The 16,264-nt window shown below is 34.6% G+C and overlaps 1 protein-coding gene across 1 annotated transcript in view; it reads left to right on the top strand.

Moving 5' to 3' along the window:
- The window catches only part of LOC101924220 (connector enhancer of kinase suppressor of ras 2-like), a 213,117-nt gene that overhangs the window by 126,453 nt on the left and 70,400 nt on the right, over nucleotides 1–16,264 (top strand). Inside the window, exon 10 of the mRNA XM_055818168.1 lies at nucleotides 11,533–11,679. Within this exon, the coding sequence (XP_055674143.1) occupies nucleotides 11,533–11,679 (147 nt within the window). The remainder of the gene's footprint in view (nucleotides 1–11,532; nucleotides 11,680–16,264) is intronic.

Below are 16,264 nucleotides of genomic sequence, written 5' to 3'. Positions count from 1 at the left end.
ATTTCTGTGAGGTGGAAATATGAAAGTCTGACTTAAAATCTTATGATTAGAGAGCAAATATTGTCTCTTGAAAAGAAGTATGACTTATTCATTTACACTTAAAATGTTAATGAAACATGCAGCTCTTATCTATATTAGAGAAGTTCTATGAGTTGTCATAGTTACACAAGTTGAAATACGCATTAGACTGGCTTTCTTCATCAAACATATCCTTCAAGTGACGGAGCTGATTTAATCTTTACTCCCATAGGTGAAATTCTCCTCATTCAACTACTCAAGAATTGGCTTTTTGAGTAGCAACTCTTTCCATGCGTGTTATTACAACAAGCCCAAGGTTTTCCATACTTGTAATCCCTTTCCAGCTAAGGGCACAGTACCAACAGCCAAGTCAAGTGGCATAAAGTACCTTTTCCTAACAAAACTCACTATTAACTATTCATTCTGAAGTTTATAACCAGCTAAGAAAATAGATCAGTGGCAAATTGTTTATTTCAGAAATTTATTTTTCCTTTGAAATGGCTGGGAAAGTCTCATTCTGCCTTCATTTTGACTTTGGAAAGTCAGACAGTAATATGGAGTGTTTGCATGTTTCAGAGGTAGATGTCCGACTCTCCTCCCCTCATGGACTGGAAGTTTTAATGTTTTAAGGATCGTTTTGATCTTCAAGTGTGCCCTTTAAGTCACTTCTCGTACATCTTGCTGCAAACCATACTTAGCTGTGTTCCTTCTTCACCCAAGTTGTGATGATCAATATCATGCTTATAATTACCATTATTTCCATTAGAGGACTAGAATAAGTCAAAAGCAACAGTTAATTAAATTTACACATAATCAATATTTTAATGCTACCAAGACCAGCTCATAAAAAGAGGTATAACTCATTTGAAATTAAAGACTTGGGGGGCAGCTGAGAAACCTTACAAAAGAAAGGCTTGCATATTTGTGGTGGTCTTACAGATTTTCCAGGGCTGAAAACTGTCTTGCTCACCAAGTACAGAAGCATGGATTTGTGCTGGCACAGGCCCTCGCTGGAACCCAACACTCCCTCATATCAGCCTTTGACTTCACAGCTCAGCAAAAGCAAGTGCTAGTAAAAGTGAAATTGAAAAAGGGAAAAATACAAAGCAGTTTGAAATTATACCTCGTCAGAGTGTGCTTGTTCAGCTGCTTTGCACTTCTCACTTTTCTCACAATATTCTGCAGATGGTTCTTCTTGCCAGGTAGTTGGTAATGCCATTTCTACTGTTAGTTTGATTTCTGGACTGGAGATTAAATGCTTGCTCTCTCCTTCTTCACTCTCCTTCCTCCCAATATTTTATCCACTTTAAGTTAAATGTCACATCTTCATTCCCTCTAAAATTGCAGCAAAATCTTGCATTGATTTATAACCAGTTACGATGGCTTGCATGTTCCCTTTACCTTGTTCTATAGCTGAAAGAGGTGGAGTGCTTCTTTATTTCTCTAATGTATCATTCCATTCAGTTTATTTCATATGAAGCATTTAGCAGTGCCCTACGAAGAGGTAAATTATTATGTTTAGTATCCTAAGCAGTTCCTAGGTTCTTACAGAAAATTACAGAATTTTCAAGATAGATATTTAAAATACTATTTACATTATATGTATCTAGTGAATTCCATGGTCTTCAGTCTCATGTTAGTTTTCCATAGAGACTCTACTTAAAACATTAAACACCTAAGTGATAAAAATATAACCGTTAGTGTTATTTCTCACTCCTGCTTTTACCAGTTTATTGGTAAGGGGAGGCTCCGTGCTTTCATAAAATGTATACACAGATGAAGTTATACAATGTAGAGGTGCAGAAATATACTTTTGTCAGGTATTTGTATGTTTCTGTATCCAACAGATTTGTTGTCCTAATAAAGACATTTTCTTAAGACTGAAGTTTCTGAGCATCTTGATAGTCTATCAAATATAAATTCCATTCAATACTGTGTGTTTTGAAAGAATCTGTTCTGAAGATGATTAGATATAGTCATTTTGTACTGCCACTGGTGAAAATACCTTCCTGATTAGAGAAAGTATGGATCTCTTAATAGATTCCAATTCTATAACTGACTTCTGGCATCATTTAATCTGATTTTGACTGAACTAGGCCAATGTATTTTCTAGATAAATTCATATTCATTCATTTAATAAGATTACTTGAGTTTTGAAACTTTCATTGATGTTCCCACAACCTGTAATATTGTTCTCATAGTTAATTATTCTCATTGCTGGGGAAAAAAAAAAGTAATTTTATTTGTAGTCTACATTCGCCTGGCACAAGCTTCCAGTCCTTTCATCTTAATATATTTTTACCTATTTGATTGGAAAGCAGGTTTCTCATTTAGGTATTTTCAGGATGCAATCGAATTACCTCTTCACTTTTTTTTGTTGGTTTGGGTTTTTTTGTTGGTTTTTTTTTTTGGGGGGGAGTGTTGTTTGGGTTTTTTTTTTTTGGTAAGCTAGGTAATTTGAGCACTTCCAGTTTGTTATCCTAATGCATGACCCTCCTCAACAACCACTTTAAATTCCCAACTGTAATATGTAATACTTTGCATATTTAAAACTGAGTTAGAGAGCTGTCCAGTGAAAACATTCATTCATGAGTAGGGCAGTACCTCTGTGCTAAAATAGTACAAATGAGACTACATTAATGTAGCCATTATCAGCTAGCTGTTTACTCTTTTTGAAAGGTTTGTATTCATTTTTCATTCATAGGCAAAAAAACTCAAAGGACACTTTTATTTTTTTACCTTTAAAAACACAAACTGTAACTTCAATTTAAGTTTGACTCCATCAGGATGTCCATTTTAAGACAGGAATAATTAACTGTTTTGAAACTAGAAGACGAGTGAGCTTTTAAACAGGTTTAAGAAGATGTAGATTTGGAAATACTTGTACTGTCCATGCATTAGCATGAAGTCAGCACAGCCAACAGCATTTCTAATCCTGGAGGCAGTTCCCTAGGGTTGGATAGCTATAGCAGAGGATTAAGTATGCTGACAATGTCAGTCCCATTGAATTGCTAGATGAGTGGAGTTATGTATTTTGGGATTGATGTGACTAAAATATTTTGGCTGCATGTTTTCAAAGTTATTCTTATTACCTATAATTAATATACTTATTTTATATAAAGCATTATCTGTATTAAGTAAGAAATATCAGATAGCTAGGAGGTAGCTATAGTCATATTCTTTTTTTTTTTTTATCCCTGAAACCAGGTATATTAAAAATATCAAATAACTTTTCAAATAACTTTCAATGTAGTTGAGCGTTTAAAAAAAAAAGTGCAGAAAGTATCAAAGGAAAGCAGCTTACAAATTATATAATGCAACAATTGAAAGAGCTAGAAATAAAAGAATATGTAGAATCTGGTCTAACCAAGGAACACTGTAATACAATTATAAAGATCAAAGAAAAAATAATAGTACTTTAAGCAAGAAATTAATTAAATCAGGCAATTCACCACTGGCTGTTAAGATCATTTAATCATTATCCAATTTCCTTATTTGCTTTTCTGCTTGTCCTTCTTGCTTATTAGATTTTAATAAGAAAGCATAAGAAACTTTAAAATTAAGTTATACATTCTGAATTATTGCCACACTATTTTTCTCTACAGTAACAACAGGCACTAGTTCTACCAGTGTCTTGTAGATTTTCACTTCCTCTCTTATAAGTACAGAAGTGCTGAAGATGTCACTGTACATTTCTTTGTTTGCAATATTAATAATTGCCCCTTGGGTTCTATGGGTACTATATTTTCTGCTGCTTAGTTGAAATAGTAAATTTCATATTGTCTATTTTTTTTAAGTTGTTTTGTATATGGGACATGATTCTTTAGTCAGAGAATCAGGACTGTCATGCAGTGAAAATACAGTAAAATTAAAGCTAAGATAGTCACTAGCCAAGAAACTCTTGTTTCAATTTTCCGTAAAAAGGATATTATCAAACATAGAACAAAGAAAAGAAAACCAAATATAGATATCTACATATTCAGGATGGAAGCAAAGTTGGATAATTCAACGCCATATCATCTACATTTCAGTTTACTGAAGAGACTGAAACTTCCAGTAGCAAGCCCCTAAGCAAGGATTTTTGATCATTTGTCTGCTTTGGTATAACATTTTATGCTGGGGAAATGTAAGGCAAAACTTTCTAGTCAATAATTTGCAAGATGTTGTAGGTGATTTAGAGAGGAAAGGATAACTGAAGATATGACGGGAAATGGCAGGTTAGTTGAAATGCAGCATAAATTTATGAAAATTAAATTGTGTTAATGTTCTACCTTTGATAATTTTTCACACAACAGAAATAGTGCACATCCAAACAAGTATTGATCTAGCTGCCTGACCATCTGTAAAATTATCTGATGTACTTCTGTATAGAAGAAGTGTTCGATAAGCTGGGGAAAACTGACTTTTCAGAAAACTGAAAACTTCTTTCTTTTTTAGGATTAGAATTTGAAGGTCATTTAATAGGACAGGGAGCAATAACAATGCTTTTAGTAATTCCTGTTGAAAGCTAGATGTTACTCGGGAGCAACTGGCAAGGCTCCAGAAGTCAGAATGTAGTAATTAATCCCAAATCAACTGAATGCTATAGAGGTGATGTGACTGAAAATGGCAAAGATGAACTTGGAATTAATTAGGACCATGTTTCCAGGAAAAGCAGAGTTTTAATGCCATTGCTTTGACATTGGTAATATCTTGGCTGAAATAGTGTGTGATTTTTAGGGTCATTTACAGTCATCAGAGGTGTGTAGTTACATACAAACATTAAAAAATGTAATGAATAAAAAAGAAAATGTATCATGCATCTCATATGAAGATAAGTTTTTAATGATTTTGATTTGGTTAACCCAGCCAGCTAGGTCTGAGACAGAATTCCTCTTTCTTAACAGACAAAGGCTATAAAGAACAGGAAGTGAAAGAACTTTTTAAGGTAAAAAACCCAATGTTGTGCAAAAGCAAGCATCCATAACAATACCTGTAAGTAAATTTGTGGTAGAATTTGAAAAAGGTCTGCCTAGGAAGGTGACTGAAAAACTGGTGAAAAATTATGTTATAGTTGCATGCAGCTATGTAGAAGAGTAAAAAAAAACTGTTAGAGGGGCTCCTTCAGTTCGATCACCTTTGCTTTGTTGTGTAACATTTTTGTTATGTTATCTCTAAATAGTTGTTTTTAATTAATGTAGTTGCATTTTCATACTTGATAAGGTTATTCTTTGGAATGGTGGATGCTTTCAGTACTTAAAGGGAGCATATAAGAAAGATGGGGACAGACTTTATAGTAGGGCCTGTTGCAATAGGAGAAGGAGCAAAGTTTTTAAACTAAAAGAGGGTAGATTTAGACTAGATATAAGGAAGATTTTTTTTTACAGTGAAGGTAGTGAAACACTGGAGCAGGTTGCCCAGAGGGGTGGTAGATGCCCCATCCCTGGAAACATTCGAGGTCAGGTGGGACGGGGCTGTGAGCAACCTGCAAGGGGGTTGGGCTGGATGACCTTTAAAGGTACCTTCCAACCTGAACTGTGCTATGAATCTATCACTCTAGATACATGACCACAAGCCATTTCATACTGTTCATTGTCAAGTTACATACTTCAAGTGTGTCAGGAGCCCTGGCAAATGAAATAATTTTGGCATGAATTTATTAGTGTTAAGATATTTATTGAATCAGTACCCTAGGTGTATGTTTGTTTGTTGAATTTAAGTCATAATAAGAGTTCATTTTAGATGGAGGTAAATCTGTGAATGTAGCGCCAGGTCACACCATCTGTGTTTCAGCCCACCGTGTTGTGAAATACAAGTAGGAAAAGGCAAGACAAAAGTTGTCATGAGAATGATAACTTCTTCCACCAAAAGATGTCATTCTGTTTCCAAATAAATCACCAAATTACTTTTTCTCAGGATTCTGTCTTTCGAAACAGCTTAGTAATGCATGTCTTGTAGTAGCTGATCCTGCATCTTCTTGGAATCTTGCTATATTTCTTCATTAGCTAATGAAAATAAATATGTAATCTAATGGGAGAACATTTGTTTTTCCATCATCAACTATTGTTAGTTACAGTAAGGATATTAATAAGAAGAGTGAATCAGCTACAGGTGTTAATGACAAGCTTCCTCTTCAGTGACAGAAAGTAGTCCTGTGATCTTTCAGCACACTTTTTTGTCTAATAATAACTTCTGATTTCCATGTTAATCAAACCAACTCTCTTGATTAATTCCCCAATGAGGCAAAGTGAATTACAGACTGAAAATACAAAAGGATGATAGTCTGTTAGTCTCTTTCCTTAACAAAAAGTTGAGTTTACACGAGGCTTATTTTTTTTCCTATGCAAATACGAAGAGAGGTCATACTCTTTAGGTTCAAGTAAGTAACCAGATGGCTTTGCTTATATATCTGAAAAGCCTTGAGGGGAAACATCTGTCCTGGTTCATATAAGGGTTACTGCAGTCAAAGCAGAATTACATGTTTTCAGGTGGTGTGCAACATCATATGTTCTAAATATTTAGAAAATATTCTCTACAATTGTTTTCCAGATCAAATGCCTAACAAGGTAATTCTTAAGTTCCTGTTTAGTTAATGTGCTGACTCTCTCCATCCTATGTAACATTAAAGCTGGCATATGATACAATGAGTAGAGTATGCACAAGTCTCACAAATTAAGGTGTAACCAACCTTTCTTCTGTGAGGTGCACACCACATTTTTTTTTGGTTTCTTAGAACTTTGTCATTCTTCAGAGTCCTGATAGATGTTTAGATTTGATAAGGCAGTGAAGGACCTGCGGAAATACACTTCTGCTTTATCTCCAGCTTTTTCAGGAAAACCAGAGAAAGCAATATAGGTATTCTATGCACTATGCACTCCTAGTTCTGCTACCTGAGCTGTCTCTTCTAAATTTGTATCATAACAAATACGTATAATGTGTTTTGAAGAAATTGGCATGGAGATGAATTACTGTTGTGGTGGTTTTGATGACTTGCATCCCTTGATAAGCACTGTCATGTTCAACAATCCAGCTGTTTTCTTAGTTCCTTTTAATAGATGAATATATCATGCATTTAATGCCTATGCAGTCATCTACAAATGCACCAGTTTGTGTTTTCTTCTGTCATTTTTTTTGTGTGTGTGTGTGTGTGTATCTGTAACATGAAGAACTTTTTTTATTAGTTTGTTTTTCATACAGATCATCAGTAAGCCCTTACTGGCCAGGCAGACTTTATTTTAAAAAAGGAGAAAATGTGCTTGTCCAGCATGAAGAGAGTTTGGATTTATAAAAATGCCAAAATCCTTAATTACTGGTAGTATACATTCCAAATCCCATTCATACAAATCTGGATCTTCTAAATGAGAAAGAATGAAGTCAATATAGGGCCCCTCTAAAGAAGATATTGGAGAACTAGAAAACAAACTAGTCTACTGTCAGTTAAAAGTGAGTTATGTTTTCCTGAACAATGCAGTGCCAGCTACAAAATTATCAGGTATAGTTATAGAAAATTACTACAGCATTGTGGATATTTAAATCATTATACTTCTATGGCAAATAAATTTACTATTGTAGGGATATTTTTGGAACTGTTACTTACAAAGTTACTACATTTTTCAGTTTCCACTAATTATCTGGCTTGTACTTTCTTTGAAAAAACTAACAAATCCTCCAACATAGACAGTAGTACACAATTTTTTCCCTGGAGGCCTTCTTTCCACACTGAGGATATACAAACCAATACAAAATATTGATCAGAGCAATTATAAGCATAAACTGCCAAAATCTTAAACTTCTGCTTGCTTCCTGCAATTTTAAGGAATTTGTTTTGCGTTCTTCTAGGTTTCTTCCATATTTAGCATCTAAATTTAAAAAAAGTATTTGGGGGGGCTAAAATTAAGTCATCGATGATTTTAAGCCAGTAAATATCAAAGTTTCTATGAATCTAAACTTTTTACAAACTCTGTGTGTATCACTGTGATAGCAATTCTCATTGCTGGCACCTGACTGTATTTTGTACGTTCTTTGAGTTATGAAGTAAAGACTACAGCAGGCGTGGTGTTTTCCACTTTCTAGGTTTTGTAGGCCCAGTTTAGAAAGAGATAGAAAATAGTGCACTGTATTTCAAAATGCAAATATGCTTAGGAGAGAACAGTGCATCATGACTGGAACTTTACTACGCTGTGCAAAGATGACATGATAATGTCCTTCTGAATTTGTTGATTTGAATGTAATGGGTGTCCTGATTGCTCTGATTTCATTGACTCAGGAAAATAAAAAAGTCTCTTTTTTCCTTCATTAGTCTGATTTTAGTGTTAACTTTCATTACTGAGTAAAATATCTTAACCCATATTATAGCATCTGATTTACTGGATGTATATGCTAAAAAATTTAAAGGGGCAAAATACCCTTCTGCTGAATACATCTCACCATAGCTGGAAGCTAGTAATTGCTATTAGAGATGGATTCTTTAAGAATAAATTTCAAAAGCTGTCTCAAGGACTGGTTTTCAACTAAGATTTTTAATCCACTGTAATGACTTCTATTTTTTCAAAGATATTTTTAGTAATACAATTTATAATAACATGTCCAAATTCCTAAGAGCATTTTATCATTGCCTAGTAGTAATGACTGCAGACTGTTCTCTAATAGATCTTGGTATTTAATGGTTTTGTCATTAAGGTTCTCATTGGAATAATTTATCATTAACTTAATTATTTATCATCCTTTTCTAAAATGAGCTCATGGAACTCTAAAGATTTCAGCATTCTGAAAATTATATCAATCTATAAAAATCAAAAGTAGTTCACTTTTAATTCTGTAATTGAGTAAGAAAAATAGTAAAATATATATAGCCTCTGTCATTCCATAAACAAAGCACAAAGTAGAGGAGTTCATTTAGAATCCAAGTTGACATATTTGCATTTCTTTGGCTGTGGCCTGTTTATAATTAATTCCATTTTCTGATTTCCTGTGGCCAGCGCATTTTTAGAAAGTTTTCAATAGAACAGCAACATTGAAAATAGAATAGAACTTTTTAGAATTCTGACACATATTGCAGTCTTTTCCAAGCCAAATGTTCACACTTGGGATCCTGTCTTTGGCCCGCTGTGGATACAGGCTAGAACCTTACAGTTTATATCAACTTCTCTTCACTCCTTAAAAGAGGATTTTGATTGAAATCTCTTCAAGGTTGCCTTTACCTTCACATGTAATCTGCTGTTATCTTCCTCCAAGAGAAATCATAAACTATACCTGATATAATATGGTGAGATTTGTAGACTGCTCTGAGTATGAGCATTTTTTTTTCTCCTTGTTTTTTAATAGCAATGGGAATACACACTTTGGTCAGAATGGCAGTTATGATTAAAATATAGTGAACTGACAGGTCAAATGTAGTCAAAAACTATAGCAAATATAATGTCACTTAATGCTTGCATATACTTCTATAGTTACTGTTGTTGTATTCCCTAAGCTTTTCATTCTTAAATATTCACTTTAAGGCTGCTGCAAATTGGCCTCAGCAAGGCTGTGTCTGGAGAACTGCTGTATGAACCCAGCATCCTAATTCCTGTTCAGTACGGATCTGCTTGACACTAGGGCTGAAGACTTGTGGTAGTTATAACATTTATGACAGGTCTTTACTATGGTCATTTATTACTACTGTAAAAATCTACCATGTTTGGAACAGAAAATGGAAGGAAGAGATTAATACTGACTCTTAGAGGTGCTGGAGGCTCAGCTCTTCTGTGAAAGAAATTGGCTTTTGCAAAAAATATTCTGTGCAGCACTTGGACCCATACTGCTTTGTTTAGCAGAACTGTGCATAGAAAGTAACTATCAAGGTTCAAATTAAAACCTGATGCTTAAGTAATGTTTTAAAAAAGATGCACTATTTAGAAACATAAGTGGAGAGTCTTTTCTGCACCTATTCACTTTCCTTGAAAGGCAAGCCTAGAAATCGTGTGTGAATAGAAGATGCAAAGAAATGAGGCTAAGAAAATCCTCCAAAGCCCACCCTATAAATATTTATGCATGCCTTGCTGTTTGCCAGAGCTGAATGTGAACCAGTAACCTAACTGTCACTTGCCTGTGGTTACTTTTTCCAGTACTTCCTTTCTAGGTAGGCTTGTTCTTGTCATTTGAGTCGTTATACTTCCTGAAAATGCAAAGATGAGACTAAAGGGAGGCAATAGCTTAGCCCTTGGGACCCAGGGCTAAGGTTAGGTGTGAGTAACTAAGAGTCTGCTTTAGTTGTGCCATTTTTCTGACACCAGTGGGAGAGAGAAATTTCAGAATGTGTAGTGTGAGTCTGGGTATCTAGATTGGGTCACAAGTATATTAACAAAAAATAACAGCTTTAGAAGGAATGCTTATAGGATTTGCTAACATTCACAATACATTTCTGTCTATCAGTACTAATCTGGGTGTTACATAGGATAAATTTTTTGATACTGTAATATTGAAGAAACTTCTTCAGTAATGATGTTACTTAGGCAAACCAAAAAGAGGGCAAACCAACTTTCATGATAATTCACTGTGAAGTGCTAAGTGGTAGGCGTTTCTTATTTCATTCATATTGAACAAGGTAATACATCACTTGCATATAGGAAGGGCAAAAGGACTGCTAAATGCAGCCAAATTTATTGTCTTATTCAAACTAGTACAATTCCACTGATTTCAGTGGTGCAACTTGGAAGAAAGATTGGTTGAAGTGTAGAAAAATGTGAATTTTTACAAATTTCACTTTCAGTTCCGAATCTATGTATCTGACTGTTTTGAAACCCTTCTTTTTGTTGTTTGGTTGGGTTTTTTTCTCATGTGCCTGTGGAAATATTAATAGAAATTCAGCAGCACTTAAATGTGTAAGAAACTACTTTTATCATAAACATCTTTATATAATGTCATTTTTATTATTATTCAGTTTTAAAACTTCTTCAAGCACTCAGGATAATAGGATAGTGTAAACTTTCATTAAAAAAAAACCCTCCCGTAAAAGTACATTTTCTGTTCTCATGTATAAAGAGTTCATTGTAAAAATACTATTTTTAGATAATCAAGATTAAGACATTACTATAAGTAACTTTTTGTGAGTGGCACATATAAAATCATTTCAGTACTAGTGATGTTCTTTTTTATGGCTATGTTTACAACTTACAGTAACTTGAAATACTCAGCTATATCCAGGGGGTGTATAGATTCAAGTCAACAATCATTTATCTTCAGTTAGGACCTTAAAGCTGTTACGTATATGTTATACATTGCTATAGCATAGTCTGTCTTCCTCCTCAGCAGTGCCTGTTTCAACTCAGGATCCAGATTGAAGTTATTTCATGTCTTGTAGTCCTCATCATTTGGTTTCAAATGTACAGTGATGTCACAAATTATTAAAAGAGAGTGTTCAATTACGCTTTATTCTGTTGAGAAATGTAGCTTAAAAAAATACAGCTTCAACAGCATCATTTCAGTCCAATAGATGTAAGCAGACACAGTTTATACGAAAAGCTTTCAAAATTCAATTATGGAATTTTTCCTTAGGTTGGCTGGCAACTAAAGAACCTAGTAAATGCATTGTGGGAAGACCCAAATGGAGTGATTTTAACCTTGAAAAAGCGTCCTCAGAATACTCTGGTTTCTGCTCCTGCCCTTCTGAAGAACGTGAGGTGGAAGCCTCTTGCACTTCAGGTAAGAAGGCTGTTACAACACTGGTGTCATGGTAAAACCTTTATTCAAGAGAAAACACACAAATTTTTCATTCCAGTGAAAGGAACAGGAGCCTCTAAAAAGTCCCAGATTCCTTTCAAATAGGGTGCTGAGATAAATATGTGTGGCAATGCTTTATGTGTCAATAATACTGTTTTCCCACATTTTTTGGTGAAGTTGGGAGCCACAGCAATTCATAGAAGGAAAGAATGCTCACAGATAGTGTTACTGAAGAATAAGCAAGCCTAAGGTTCAGTAGCTTGCTTTGACTGGCAGAGGCAACATTACCTCCAGTGTTTCCATTATTTCAGTCTGTTAAAACTACTTGTTTGTAATCAAGTGTGTCAGGAAAAGTCATCTTCTGTTCCCCACCTCTCATCAAGTTTGAGGTTTTGGTAGCAATGCAAATAGAACCTCTGATATTTTCTGCATACTTATCCCTTGAAAACCTGTTGATATATAAAAAAATTATTGTGAACACAGCTGGTTCTTCCTGCAGCATCAACATACATAGGAGAAACTGACCCACTGTAAAAAGGCTGAACTCAAAATTATTAAAGGAAACTTTTTAAAGTTAGGAACTGTGCAAGTTTAACACTACATAACAACCTCTATTAAGTTTATGCACTTTCATAATGTTGAAGCTTCACAGAGTTGTTTTGTTTGGATCACATGATACATGAACGTGTTTCTGAAAAAAAATAAATTAATGAAAGCAAAGCAAATCCTTCAAGACTATCCAGGCAAATTTCCTTCCTGCCTGGCATTTCCTGGATCTTTCCTTCCTCAAAGTGCCTAAATCCTACACAGCTGCTTCACTTAAGGAATTTGTGTAATCCTTGCAGCTCAGGAGTGCTGACACTTGGATTTAGAGCCATCTTTCTTTTCTCTGTGACTACCTCTGGGGGAGAGGAAAGGGGCATTATGACACCAGGAGGACATTTGAGAATCTTCAGATTTTTCTGTCATAAGTGTGCAGGAATAACATTCTTTGCTGTAGCAAGATGATTATGTATTTGCTTGTGAACTTTATATGAAGCCTTCAGTGGCAGCAAATTGGAAATTACATTTGTAACTGGGCTTCCATAGAGATCCTCTCTATTAGTGTATTGAAGAGTTGAAATTCACAAACAGTGCTAGTTCTGGAAGTGTTGTCAGTGTGAAAAAAATATGTAATGTATACATGGCACAGTGTTTTCCACAGAACATGCCAACCCCTGTTGTGGTAGCCAGATAAGTGAAAGTGCACCAAGCTATTTTTGTGGAATTATAGGTTTCTATTTTTGTTATGTGTCTTCTCCTGATGACCCAGAACACAAGAGCCCCTGAGGATCAAAGGGTGCTTTCAGTGCCATCCTCACTAGGATATGTTTCTTCTATGTCAGAAAATCGTGCTGTGAAGATATAAATATAAATCATTTTGGAAAATAAGAGTATTGCCAGTGTTACTTCTTAACAGTAGATCTTGTAATAAAATGTAAAAAAACCTCCCAACTTTAGGTCATCTTTAACATCTTTAGGTCTTCTTTAGCCTTCATGCAACAGAGGCGAGCTCAAGCATTTCAGGGCACAGTTTTTGGTTTTGCCTGTTTCCCACAGTTCTCACCTGGATCTATTTATCTCACCTGGATTGTTTATTATTGTCACCAATGACTTGGAACTAGCATGATTAAATTTCAAGATGATACTAAAGCTTGTATTTCCTGGACAGCTGACATGACAGCTTGGTGCTGCTGGAAAGGAATGATCTCACTTCCCTCTCTCTGTTCTTGGCTGCAGAATATCCTTGTCTTTGTTTGACTTTGACAGTTTTTAGACTCTCTAGATCAGTTTGATTCTTTGAATTGGTAGGAAGGCTTCTGGTTTTATTTATTTGTTTTTCTGGAGTTTTCTACCGCTAATGGAATAAAATAGCTCTTAAAGAACAGACTCTGTCAGAGGCTATGGACAGACTTTCAGAAATAAACAGAACACATTCAGCGTAGACAGAAGGTTTTATACTTGGATATAAGTAACCGGCTGTATGAATGGAGGATATGGAATGCCCAGTTAAGCAACGATCTGTAGAAAATTGTCTTATTTAAAGTAGATAAAAATTAAAACAATTCAGCAAGTGTCAGACTATCACACAAAAGGATAACGTATACGGATGCGTTATGTTTCATGGTGTGTTCCGTATATGGATCTATATATATTGCTCTGCATGTGTTACTTGTCTCATGGTGCATGTATGGATATATATAATGCACCATAAAAAATAACACATGCAGAGCAATTCTTCCATTCTGATTTTGTGTTGGTAAAAAACACAAAACAAAGGCAGTATATAATTAGGGAGTGAACAAAGGAAGCAGGATTTAAGAACTTGAAATTCAGAGGTCAGAAATAATATTTAACTCAGGTTGGTGTGCAGCAGGAATTTTTTTAAATAAAAGTTGTCATGTTTTCTATTATTTCTTAAGGCACTTATAGGTGTTATTAATACTTTTTTCCATGACAATTATGTTTAAAATTATATCACATAGTTAATTTATGAATTATTAATGATAAAAAAATCCATGAAACCTTATAAAATTTATTTCTTGGTCCCATTGTAGTATTCCTTTGCTGTATATAGTTTCCCTTGATGCTTAATTAACAACAGCAGAATGATAATATATGCCAAATTTCTATGCTATAATTATCTTTCAGTAAGACAACGTGTCAGTCATACCATTTTCTCCTTTTGTCTCTAGTTGGCATTATGTGACATTAGAAAACTATTTTCAATTTTTAAACTCTGTGATTATCTTCCCACTCAATATAACATGGTTCTTTCATCTGTGATGGCAAACAGCACTCTTTTTTATAAAAGTGAGCACACCAGCAACTTCATTCAAATAAAATACAACATTTATTGTATTTTTTCTTTCTATTTGCAGAAATGTTCTACAATTATTTAATCTTTCTTGTTACAACTACTTGATCCAGAATATTAGAATTTTTATTATTTGGCTTGAGGTACAGAATCTGTCAGGAGATATGAGAAGTAAAGCTTCTATCAGCAGTGACAATTTTATAACAACTCTTATGTATTAGGGAAAACATATGCTTTGCAACTTTATAAGTATCTTCAGAATAATTCTAGCTATGTAGCTCACTTCAGATTTTGAAAACCGTGTGAATTTAGAGAGGTGTTGCTTTGTACAAGAGAGAAATTCTATAGCTTTGTAAGGACAGATGCTTGTAGAGTGAAAAAAGGAAAATAACAAGTTTGGTGTATACCACTCAAGTTAGTTTGCAGTTCAGAGTTAAGGTTCTGTACCCTGATAGAATTGCTCAGCTGAACTCTGAAATGAGGTGCTGCCCATTCACTTTGCTATCTCCATGAGAAATATCTTGGGCAAGGAAAGACTCGTAGCACCTTAGACAAAGAATATGCAGAAATTAAGAAATTAAGTTGTGTTCTGTTCTCTTAAGTGTCTTGTATCAGAGGAGATGGTGAACAGTCATTTCCTTTTCATCTTAATGCCACTCATGCTTTTACTGACTTCTGTCATATTCAGTTGTATTTCATTGTATCCTCTTGCTCTGAGGACAAAAATTATTACTTACACATCAAAAATGTATATATTTTAAGTTTCAAAATGTAAAAATCCACAAGACTGGAGAACACTGTGAACGTAACTGCAGGGTTTTTTACCAATTTACCAGTACGTGAGAAATACTCAACAATATTGAGAGTTCTGTTTCTCCTTGTGAGTAGTATCTTATTGCAAAAATTTAATTTTTCTGCAGCTAGACCAATTAGTCATCTGTATCACTGGCATGAATTAACCTTTTCTGACAAAAATTAAACACTATAGGAATTTATAGGGTGATATGTAGTTACAAAGCCCCATTTTCCCTTACCGCAGGCAATCCATGTAGAAGAGTGACGCCTGTGTGTTTTCTGTGAATTCACCCATCAGGGGAATTCTGGGGAATCAGTTTATTCCTTCAGGGGAGAAAGCAGAGACTCAGTACCCTATCCTTAATCTTCATACCCCCTCAAAAGGTAAGGGATGTCCATATTCAAGACTCTTGTTGCTGTACCAGCTTCCTGCATTTTGTTCTGCTGTTTTTTGCAGGATGTGCTGGGGTCATGTTTGTTGTTTTGAACAGCACTTTTGAAACAGATACATTATTTAATTATCCCAAATATATGCAAAACTCACTCAGAATCACAGCAACGTATTTTGTTCTGAAAGAGTTTGAATTTTTCTGTCTGGCAAACAATTGTTTAGTTCAGATGAATGTTGAATTTAGCATTTGTCTTTCATTTTTATTTTGGTCTTTTAGCATTGCTTAATCATTTTCCTGACAATTAGCTATTCTTATTAAAAACTTTAAATAACAACAGCAGATACCTAAAGTGTCACTTTTCAGAAGTCATCTATAAACAAATGTGTTTTCCTTGGGATTTTTTTCACCTGTGCATTTATTTGCACACGCTTCATCAAACATTCATTTGTACACCGACATAGTCAGCATAATCACTTTAAGTAATTTTATTGGAATTGAGATATAAGACTTAAAGACTTGACTA

The sequence above is a fragment of the Falco peregrinus genome, chromosome 13, assembly GCF_023634155.1.
Source record: "Falco peregrinus isolate bFalPer1 chromosome 13, bFalPer1.pri, whole genome shotgun sequence".
In the NCBI taxonomy this organism is placed as follows: domain Eukaryota; kingdom Metazoa; phylum Chordata; class Aves; order Falconiformes; family Falconidae; genus Falco; species Falco peregrinus.
Note: the sequence above shows the minus strand (reverse complement) of the source record. Positions and strands in the feature narration are given on the sequence as shown.